Below are 10586 nucleotides of genomic sequence, written 5' to 3' on the forward strand. Positions count from 1 at the left end.
CGGCCTAGCCGGGAACGGGGGCAGCAGGGCCTGAGCCCAGCCGCTGCCCCCGGGGAATCGAGAGCCCATGTTCCCTGGTCTTCTCACTCGTCCTGGAAAGTTGGGTTTCAGCGATGTGCACGTCAAGTATCTCAAATGCACACACCGGCAACTAAGTCAAGTATTTAAAAACCCCACGAGGTCAGAGAAACCTGTTGGGGTCGTGCCGGGGCCCCCTCGGGTCTTTGCTTCCTCCAGAAGGCCCAGTGGCGGGTGCGCTCGCTGCCCTCGTGGAGTCTCGTGGGATTGGACTCACCCCGGCCCCACGCTCGCCTCTTCCTTTTCTTCTCTGGCCTCCGCTTGGTCTTCAGAGCGTTTCTCTCTCCACTCTGACTTCTCGCCTGCCTTACCCTCCTCCACCCAGACCATCCGGGTCTCAACAGCGGGCCCGGCTTCAGGTGTGTGTGCACGTGTGTGTGCACGTGTGTGCACACGCCACCCTGCACTCTTCTCTCCCGGCCTCCCCCGTCACCTCCTTTCTACCCAGTGCTGCAGCTTTGAGACAGTCAGACTCGCCAGGTCCTTCCCTTTGGTTAAGCCCTGGGGTCGCCCACCAAGCCGCCCTGGCCGTTGCCAGCCATCCTGGACTTGAAATCGTTTTCCAGGAGGCCCCTGAGGCGGTTGCCGGGTGTCCTCCCTCTTGGTTCTCGCCTTGCTGGCTCAGACGCGCTCAGCCTGGAGCAGACCCCAGTGGGGACGAGCATCTCCCCCCGGGACCCCCGGGAGGGCTGCCCCCCTGGCGTCCAGGGACGTGGCAGCCGCTGCCGAGGCCTCCTCCCCGCAGCTGCTGTGACAGGCCCCGGAGGCCTGGATTTTACGTGATTTTACCTGAGGAGCCCTGTCTGTGTCCAGCCCGGAGGAGGCCGAGGGGCTCCTGGGGATGCTGTGCAGGGTCCCGGGGTTCTCACCACCGTGTTCGCGTCTCGCCCCACCCAGGGAGAAGATGGCCTACTTCACCAGAGCCAAGATCAGCATCCCGTCCCTGCCGGCGGACGACGTGTGACGCTGCCCGCGCCGTCCCGGGGGCGCCGAGGCGGGGGGCCTTCTGTCACCACCTGGACTCCTAAAGAGCTTTTATTTCACGTCAGATTTTCAACACGTTCCTTCGCAAAGAACCTTGAATGTAAATCATAAGTGTTTAAAAAAGGGAAAAAAAAGCATCCGCTAAGCAGGCCGGGGTGCTCTGGGACACGGCAGCGAGCGGCGTGCAGGTGTCGCCAGTGGCTGTAGCTGGTGACACGGAGCAGAGGCCGAGCCCGGCGGGCGCCCTGCTGGACTGGCGGCCGAGAGCCCTGGGCTCAGCCGGATGCCTCTGCTCTTCCCCGGTGTGCTCGGGAGGGGACTGCAGAGGGCACCAGCCCAAGAGACGCCAGCAGCCCGCGGCCTGCGGGTGGGCTCGGCCTGAGGGTGGGGAGGCCAGGCCCGCACCTCCACCGCAGCCGCGGCTCTGAAACAGTGTCCTTTTTGTGCTTTCCCGCCGGGCTAAAGAAAACCAAAACAGAATGCCCCGTGCAAGAATGCGATTGAGCAGTCCTCCAGGCCACGCTGGGGAGCTTGTGGTGCAGGACAGTGAGGGGAGCGGAGGGGGAGAAGACAGTCACCTCGAGACACCCCGGAGGAGGCGCATCGGCGGCACCTGCTGCTTCCACTCTGCCCGAAGTGGCTGGAGTGTTCACGTGCAGGCTTGGGGCTCGCACCCGGCGTGTTTGGTCCCAGGTGCAGGGGTGTGCGTGGACAGCCTGGCCCAGACTCTGGGCACCGGCCGTCCGGCCGTGGGGAGGCCCCGGAGCAGCACCCTCTGGGGCAGCCAGGAACAAAGCAGCAGGTTTCCTGATGGAACCCAGGTTGCCAAAAATTAAAGAGAGAACACATTCACTGAAAAGATTTCTAATATTTGCTAGAAATTCCTTTGCAGTTATTTTAGGGGAGCCCAGCTCTAATTTATGGGAAGGAGTTGGGAGGCAAAGAGAAGTGTGTGCCTGGGGAGATGATTGACTTGAAGTATAAGCAAAGTCATTTGTTTTCCAAAAAAAGTCTAGAGAAACAGGTTTAGAGACTTCAAGTGACCTCCAGTGTAGAATTTGAGCTGACTCAACCCAGGCACTTCTGGAAGGAAACAAAGCTGCCGATGTCTCTGCCAGCGTCAGGCTTCTAAGGTCAGTGGTGCCAATGGAATTTAAATGCTCCTTAGAACTTGGTCGGCTATACTGAAACAGGTAATTTTAAATCAAAACTTTGGAAATACAAATCATCTTAAAAGAACAGGGCCCTTGGGACGGGGCTGGGGGTGGGGCGGGTAGGGCTGGGGGCGGCACAAGTTCTATTCCTAAGCTAGAATCCTCAGTGGCAAAACTTACACTTTCTTGAAAGTAATTATACCTATTTTGGAAGGTTCACTTGATCAGAATCAAAATTCAGATGAAGCCATTTCTGAGCCTAGAACTTTAATTGTGTTTTTCCTCTGTGTCCCGTCACTTATATACAAATGTCTTTGAAGCTATAACTGGACATGACACTACTTTGAACAAAATCAGCCTGAGTCGGCCAGGCGCAGACCTGCGTGGCTGTCTATTGGATGACTAAGGAGAACTAGAAAGAGTATCGTTCGTCCTCGTCAAGGTCAAATGTGAAAGGAGTTTATTTAATGTAGAGTTACATGAAGGTCAGCTGTTTCCAGCTTCTTAGTTTGACCATGAAAATGTTTATAGAATTATGTGTAGTTGTACCGTACGATTTTATTTTCTTCATTTATTTATTTACGGTCTTATTTATGTTCTGTTTAATATATAGTTCGGTTCTGGCCATTTTTAAATGTTTGACATAGAAGAGGCAATATCGGAATATTTACAGCTTTATAAAACTTCATCAGATGAGCTGTTAGCTTTTTGTAACACAAGAAGTTTCAGATAAGTATAAAAGAGCAAAATCTGTCTCCGACTGATAGTGTTAGTAGTGTGACCAAGATGCTTTTGGTTTTCTTACACAAAATTTTCTCATTTCTAACATGAGAGACAAACTCAATATAATCCTTTTCCACACTTTAAAAAATCAGCGATAGTGTTATGTATTTACAGGCAGCTTTTAACAGTTCTCTCGTATTTGTACTAACCCCAATGATTCACAATGACAAGACATTTTAATAACTTCATCACAAAACCATATGGACAAATAAGAATTTTAATATTATAAATACTATTTTTTAAAAGGTAGAGTTTATTCTGCACAGGGTAAAAAGAATGTAATATTTAGTTCTCCAGTCTGAATTATCAATATGTTATTACAATTTTGTATATGAGAATCTGTAATAGGTACAAAAAGGATATTGCTAGCCAAATGAACAAAGTTTAGCTGAATCTCTGTAGCCTGCAAGTCAAATCAATTTTAAAATCTTTTTTGTTACTACGTTATATTGTATTAAATATCAAAAGCTCAGGACTGAACTAAATATTTAATCAGGTTAAATTCTGAATATGTTTCTGTTGTCATTTGTCATGTTTGTAAAAATATGCAAATACATCACATAGTTTAACTTTGGTTTCTGCAGTTTTTGTGTGTTTACGGGTGGGAATTTTTTTTTTTTTTTAACAAAGATACTTTGTTAAACAAAGATACTGCCTGATACTCTATTTCAGTGACCTTTATTGTTCAGTTAATTTCCTTGATTGGCGCAGACACAAAAGTTCACTTGAACTATGTCCATAGCAAATATGAAATATTCCATGAAGAACTCCCCAGGCCCGAGGATAGTTCTTGGTGGACAATATGTATTGCTGATTTTTTAAAAAAAGGCAGAGGATTTTCACTGGGCGAGGGCACCAAAGGGCCCCAGAGTCCTGGCCACCTGTCCAGGCTGTGTGCTCCCAGACCCGGGGCCTCGGTGCCAGGATCTTCTCCAGCCCCACCTGCAGTGCCTTGGGGTAGGCGGCCGGGGTGGGCAGGACTGTCGGCCGTCCAGCATGGTGCCTGGAACACAAGAGCCCGAAGCACATTTGTGTGGTCGATGTCATGTGACCCGTCCCAAACTCCAGCTCACCCCACCCCCCCACCCCCCCACCCCCGCTTCTGGCAGAGGGGAGATGCTACGGGTGAAGGTGGCCGAGAAGCTCCTTTGACTGAGGTCTCCCATCAAAGGACATGATGCGTCAGGCGTGTCTTACCTCTCACGCTTTCACAGAGCCAGCGATCTTTGTTTTTAGTATGATCGGATATACATTTTAAATAAATGTGCAAGGAGACGTTAAGTTTTCATATAATAGGTGATCTTACACACTCGGAAGAAATAGCGATTAACAGGAACACTTCCAATTGCCAAGATGATTCACCTCTATAAATAACACCTTCAATGACCCCTAAGTCCTAATATGTCTTATTTCCCAGTTCTGCGCAGACCTTGGAATCTATTTGAAAGTTGAGAAAACTCATCCACTGTAATGAGTATGATTACTATTAAGTCTTGATTGGTATTGCTCAGAGTAGAAAATAGAAGTGGTTTACCATCTTAGAAATTCTTGTTTAAGAAGCTAATAGCCCCAGGAGGAAAAAAGGCATTTTGAAAATCAGCAGCAGAGTGACTGTAGGGCTGTGTAGTCAGAGCCCTCCCAAATCCAGAGCAGAGGAAGCGTCTCCGGAAGACGACACCGCTGATCCCTCCTGGCTCAGATCCTCAGGTGGGTGGTTTTCATCTCCAGGTGTTGGCAGTGATACTGCATTTCCGCCGCTGCATAGTGGCCCGAAACTAGAGGGGGCCGGGAGGAGCAGGCTGCACAGTTCAGCAGACAGCCTCCCAGGAGCAGGAAAAAACCAGCGAACCAGCCGAGAAACAGGGCATCCCCAAACTCCCACCGAGGCACGATCTCCGGGACCGTCTCGTCCCAAAACGCCTGCACCGTCATGTGGGCGACCCAGGAAACAGGAGCCAAGACCGAGATGCCTGCTGTCCAGAGCAGGATGCCCCCCAAGATCAGCAGCTGCTTCTTCAGAGCCTGCTGACTCTCTCCAACTCTCAGGCAGTCCAGGCCAAAGCCAGAGACCAGCAGGCCCAGAAATCCCAGCCCGTTGGACAGAAACATTAAAATCCTGGAGATCCTGAGTTCAGCAGGCAGAGCCAGGAAAGAATCGAAGGTCTTGCACTGTATCCCACCTTCCTCTTGGACGACACAGGTTTGCCAGAGGCCCAGGGTCCAGGTCTCCATTTCATTTAAATCCAGGTTGAGGTCTTTCCACTGGGGCAGGTAGTTGGTGAGGCAGGATAAAACCCATCCCAGCAAAGACAATGAAATCCCAGCCCACTGTGCCGCAGCTCTAAAGGTGAGCGCCATCGGCGAGCTCTGAGCGCGTTGGGCAGTCTCACACCGGCTCTGGGGTGTCGTGAAAAAAAGTGCAGCCCTTGTGTTATCACTTCAGCACTTTTTCATTGTGTATATAGGAGGATTGCTGCCAGAGTTGACATTGTTTGATTCCATGTTGAATAGGTTTCAGAAAGGGATAGGGAAATAATTCTGCAAACCAGTTATGCCGAGGTGTGGCCAGGATCAGGTTCATGTCCTATGGGCTGGCTTTTGTAACGCACAGCATGTTATGGAAACAACCTGAAGGGGTAACACGCCTCCTTTCCTCGTGAAGGTCTGGATGGCTTTCATGCCCCCACCTTCCTACCGTCCGAGAAGTAAAGTCTAAATGCACAGCGTTTCCTTGACAGCTTTGCTTCAACTCCCGCTGCTTTCGAGCTTGCTAAGGGCCTCTGCCGGCTTTTATCTGCTCATTTTATCCTCACATTCTAGTCTGTATATCATGTCAAGATGTTGCCACTTTTCAAAATAGTTGCCAGAAAACTGTTACTTAACCAAATAAATTACTGTTATCAAATCTCTGGAGACTGAAATCAGGCCATCTTTTCCAAAGCCCTTAGCACAGGCCACAGAACCTGAGGACGCCACGGCCCGCTTACCTACGTGTCTTTCTGCCAAATTCATGCACGTGCGCATCAACACGTGTGTCTTTCCTTTGCCGAAACACGCTTTCCGCGCTGCAGAGAAGTTAAGCAACAGGACACTGTAGCTTAGACTCAGCTGGGTCGGCCCGAAAGCCTCTATCCCCAGCTTGTCATTTTTAATTGAACAAAGGAAAGTCTTCTTCGGGCAAATGAGCTGTCCCTATCTGCTATCAAGCGAAATATTTTTGGAATGTTTCTCTCTTAGATATGCAGCTTTTGGAGGAGAGAGGAGGCTGGCCCTTATTTTGAGCCTGAGAGCATCGAGCTGTGCCGAGAATCCCCAGCCTCTCACCTTGTCGCACAGGTGTCTGAGCTCAGCCCCTTCTGTTCAAAGAGCAGCCTCAGCTGTGGAAATAACACTGGGTTGACTTAACATGTGGCTTGCTAATGCGGGCAGCTTATAAGATTTCAGCTTTTTTTTTCTTTAGGAAACTAGTTACTATCACTTTCAGCTACCAACAAGAACACCAAAAACCTTTTCTAACATAAAATTGACATGAAAGCTGAAGCCTTGGGGTATTGCATGACCAGCAGCACATTTTGATTTTAGTAACCCCAGCGATGACATGCTTTGGCTCATATCTGTGTAACGCTTAGCATAATCATTTTAGATTTAAGATTTACCTCTTTCTTACTTCTCCAGCCTTGAGAGGGGCTGGGGGAGGGAGGACCTGGTAGAGAACGGGTTATTGAATGAGAGTGTGAGCAGCCCAGATTTAGTTGCATAACAAAGACCCTTTTATCACAGTGGCTGTAGCAGGATGCATCTCCAATCTTGTGAAAGCCTTACATTTTCAGATGTACATTTCCACTCAGCTATGGACACTGAGTTGGCATTTCCGCCGCTGCATAGTGGCCCGAAACTAGAGGGGGCCGGGAGGAGCAGGCTGCACAGTTCAACAGACAGCCTCCCAGGAGCAGGAAAAAACCAGCGAACCAGCCGAGAAACAGGGCATCCCCAAACTCCCACCGAGGCATGATCTCTGGGAGGGTCTCGTCCCAGAACGCCTGCACCGTCATGTGGGCGACCCAGGAAACAGGAGCCAAGACCGAGATGCCTGCTGTCCAGAGCAGGATGCTCCCCAAGATCAGCAGCCGCTTCTTCAGAGCCTGCTGACTCTCTCCAACTCTCAGGCAGTCCAGGCCAAAGCCAGAGACCAGCAGGCCCAGAAACCCCAGCCCGTTGGACAGAAACATTAAAATCCTGGAGATCCTGAGTTCAGCAGGCAGAGCCAGGAAAGAATCGAAGGTCTTGCATTGCCTCCCACCTTCCTCTTGGACGACACAGGTTTGCCAGAGGCCCAGGGTCCAGGTCTCCATTTCATTTAACTCCAGGTTGAGGTTTTTCCAATGTGGCAAATAAGTTGTGATAATAGAGAAAACCCATCCCAGCAGCGATAATAAAAGTCCAACAAATTGCATAATCACTCCAAAGCCCAAGGCCATTGCAACAAAATGGGAAGGCGTATTCCGCCCCTATAGAAGCTGCTGTCTCCGTGGTTGACGGGAGTGTGACGGCCTTGCATCGACGCCGCTGGAATATAAGCTGCGCTCGTTAACTCTTTGGGCACTCTGAAACGCGTGTTTGTTCTTCTCAAATATAGTGTTTCATGTAAAGGATGAAGGACTCTGTTAAAACTATGAGTTAGGCTTTCTGATAAGGATTTGATCTGTTACCTTCCAATTTGCTTGGTAAAATTATATCCCCAATGCTTGATGATTATAAGTCTAAGGATGAACAAAGAGGGCTCTATGACCCCTCACCCTAAAACACAACAGAAATCTTTGTGCTTCAATATGGATTAATTAGATTTTAAGTGGTGATAAAGGGCCAGCTCTTTCTACAACAGGACCTCATTGTAATAGCTGAATCTGAGATTTCAGGGACGCAAAACAAGAGCTTGAACAGAAAGGTAGCTGTTCCCCTATAATCTTTATTCTTCTCAGACTTCCTCATCCTACACAAGAGCCTGGCCCGTGTTCGAGTGTCACAGGGACTCGGAGGGGACTTGGCAGAAAGTTGCCCTGAGATTCCTTTGAAAGGTAGAGGCTGGTTCACTGGGTTAATTAAAATGAAAAAGACCCAGGCCGGGCCCAGAGGTACTAAGTGAGGACCGAGAGTTCTAGAAGCTCTGGATCTCACGCTATTATTTTCTCCACCCTCAGCAAGGACTTGGGGTGAAGCCTGATTTCTTTGTGTCTAGGGAGAGTTTTTGTCCAGAACTGGGCTTTCTTCTCTGCAGTTGAAGCCTCATGGACAAAGCAGTGCCGGCGTGAAGCCTCCTGCCAGTTCCAAGACAAAACGCTGTAGTGTGAAAACAAAATCCACAATGGGGCTGACCTTTGAGGCTTCATCTTGTTTGTTTGGTTTGGTTGAGGCCACACCTATGAGCAGACCTCCGCGGAGGCTGAGCCCTTGGCGGGTACAGGGCCCCAGTCAGGGCAAAGGGCCCTGTCTCCAGGTTCCCAGCGCTCCTGGCGGCACAGCCCAGGGCCCAGGAAGCAAGCATGCCCCTCGCGAGCGCAGGGCCTGATGGGCCTGCAGGGGACCCGACAGATTCCCACAGCGGAGCCACCAGCTGGAAGGTTCTGGCCAGGTGAACCGAAGCCACTGCCCATCATGGTCTAGCTGTTGAGTCTGGGCCAGCCTCGGAGAGGATCTTTTGTGATGTTGCTCTGCAGGCGAGGGGAGAGACAGGACCCCCATCCTGGTTGTAGGATTGATCGGGCTTTTGCACTGTTGGCCTCTGGGCTATCACCTGCGGCCTTAAATGCAGGAGGTGCTTGTGAACGTGAGCTCAGGGTATGCATGCCTGATGGTGGACACCGGGGTATGGTGTGGGCATGCGTGAGTGGGCACACCTGAGCCTGGAGGCTGAGCCTGTAAGGGCAGTGTCACAGAGGACGGGGCAGCAGATAGCAGTGGACAGGCTATGGGAGGAAGGGACCAGAAAGAGTAAAGATCCTGCTGGGGGCTGGGAGGCCTGCCAGTCTCCTGCCCCCCAGCACCCCTGCCCGCCCTGCACCTGGTTGCTGCACTACAAATGGTGTAGAAAGATCATCAAAAGCCAGAAAACCCCACTAAGGGCTCCAAGATTCTTCCCACATCCATAGGAAACCTGCTCTGTGCCTTTCTGGCACTACAGAAAGCTCGCCACCACTGGACTCTTTCTCAGTGGTTGCAGTTTTCCAGGATCCCCGAGGCTGTGTTGCTGCCCTCCATGGACTTAAAGCAGGGAGCTGCTCCAGTTGGCGTAGGTCATAAGGGTCCGGGAGACACGGCTGTGGTGAACCAGACCTGGCCTTCCAGGAGGCAGACAGATGAGAATGTTCTGAAAAGCAGGCGTTAAAAATTATAGGCAGATGGTTAATAGTGTGTGGAAGTCTTTTTCTAAAAATGGAATGGAACCTGTTTCTCTGAGGTAGAGAGCTCCATCCAGAAGTGTTTATACGGATAATGATCACTTGTCAGGGCTATTGAAGAGGAGATTTCTGTGGTGGGAGTTGGACACCAGAACCTCTGTCGAGAATCCAGAAATAGCAAAACTAAAACCACCAAGTTAATAATCGTATTCAGTAAGAGTTTATTGTGCATATAAGAACAGTTCTCTTTCTGGGAACCGTCAGCCCCTGCTGTGAAGTTGAGGGCGTGGAGCCACAGGCTGGCTGAAAAGTGGAGGCACAGGAGTAGCTTACCCTTATTATTATTTACGGTTATTTTTGCCACAGACTCCTTGGATGCTGAGGGATGGGTTTAAAGGGATGCCCTCGTGCCCTGTTTAGGATAGCTGAAGTTCCTTTTATAATTGTCAGAGGCTTCTACAAGAAATAACACAAATTCAGCTTCACTTCTGATAAACAGTTTCCGTCCTACTTACATAGTGAAGTGATTTCGTCTGCCCAGGTGTAGGGTAAGTAAATGATGTCAGGCTTTTCTGCCTTCCCGCCACTAGGATGGATGATGGATCCCTGCGGCCCTGAATGCATGCCTGATGGCGGCACCTGGAGTGGGGTGTGGGCCTGCGTAGGGGGGTACACCTGTGCTGAGAGGCTGGGCTTATGAGGGCGGTGTCACGGGGTCGCCTGCAGAAGCAGAGCAGAGCAGCAGAGAGAACGAGAGTGAAAGAGAACAAAAGTGAGGCAGTGACCGCCAGGGAGCCCAGAAGGAATGAAGATCTCCCAGACCCCGGCACCCCTGCCTGCCGTGCACCTGGTAAACCGCAAATAAAGCCTGAAAAGCCACCAAGGACTCCAGGACGCCTCCTTCACCCCATCTGCTCGGGCCTTAGAAATCCTGCTCCGTGCCTTCCTGCCGCTACACCAGGGAATTTTCAAGTCCACCTCCATTTTGTATTTTGAGTCCCCTCTCATTTATCCTTTTAGCATTTAGAAAGACACCCCTCGAGCGCCTCCTACTGGCCAGGCAGTGAGTGCGAAGGTGCAGGGGGGTGCGCTGAGGGCCCCCGTGCTGGGTGGTCTCCAGCTGGGCTCCCTCTCAGGGCCAGAGGCCATCAGGAGGGCGTAAGCAAGAGCATTCCAAGAAATAGAAAGGGGT

General features: G+C 50.6%; 3 protein-coding genes across 3 annotated transcripts in view; 1 reads left to right on the forward strand and 2 right to left on the reverse strand.

Annotated features, from left to right (window-relative positions):
* WWC2 (WW and C2 domain containing 2) overlaps positions 1 to 2320 on the forward strand; it is a 140688-nt gene extending 138368 nt beyond the window's left edge. The window contains exon 23 of the mRNA XM_037526480.1: positions 976 to 2320. Within this exon, the coding sequence (XP_037382377.1) occupies positions 976 to 1042 (67 nt within the window). The 3' untranslated portion in view covers positions 1043 to 2320. The remainder of the gene's footprint in view (positions 1 to 975) is intronic.
* A 2374-nt stretch (positions 2321 to 4694) lies between these two features.
* On the reverse strand, positions 4695 to 5357 carry LOC119258263 (claudin-22-like). Its single transcript, XM_037526702.1, has one exon. The coding sequence runs from the start codon at positions 5355 to 5357 to the stop codon at positions 4695 to 4697; it is 663 nt and encodes a 220-aa protein (XP_037382599.1).
* Positions 5358 to 6847: 1490 nt separating this feature from the next.
* LOC119257014 (putative claudin-24) lies at positions 6848 to 7477 on the reverse strand. Its single transcript, XM_037524736.1, has one exon. The coding sequence runs from the start codon at positions 7475 to 7477 to the stop codon at positions 6848 to 6850; it is 630 nt and encodes a 209-aa protein (XP_037380633.1).
* Positions 7478 to 10586: the final 3109 nt, after the last annotated feature.

The sequence above is a fragment of the Talpa occidentalis genome, unplaced genomic scaffold (assembly GCF_014898055.3).
Source record: "Talpa occidentalis isolate TD23 unplaced genomic scaffold, MPIMG_talOcc4v2.1 talOcc4.4, whole genome shotgun sequence".
NCBI lineage: Eukaryota > Metazoa > Chordata > Mammalia > Eulipotyphla > Talpidae > Talpa > Talpa occidentalis.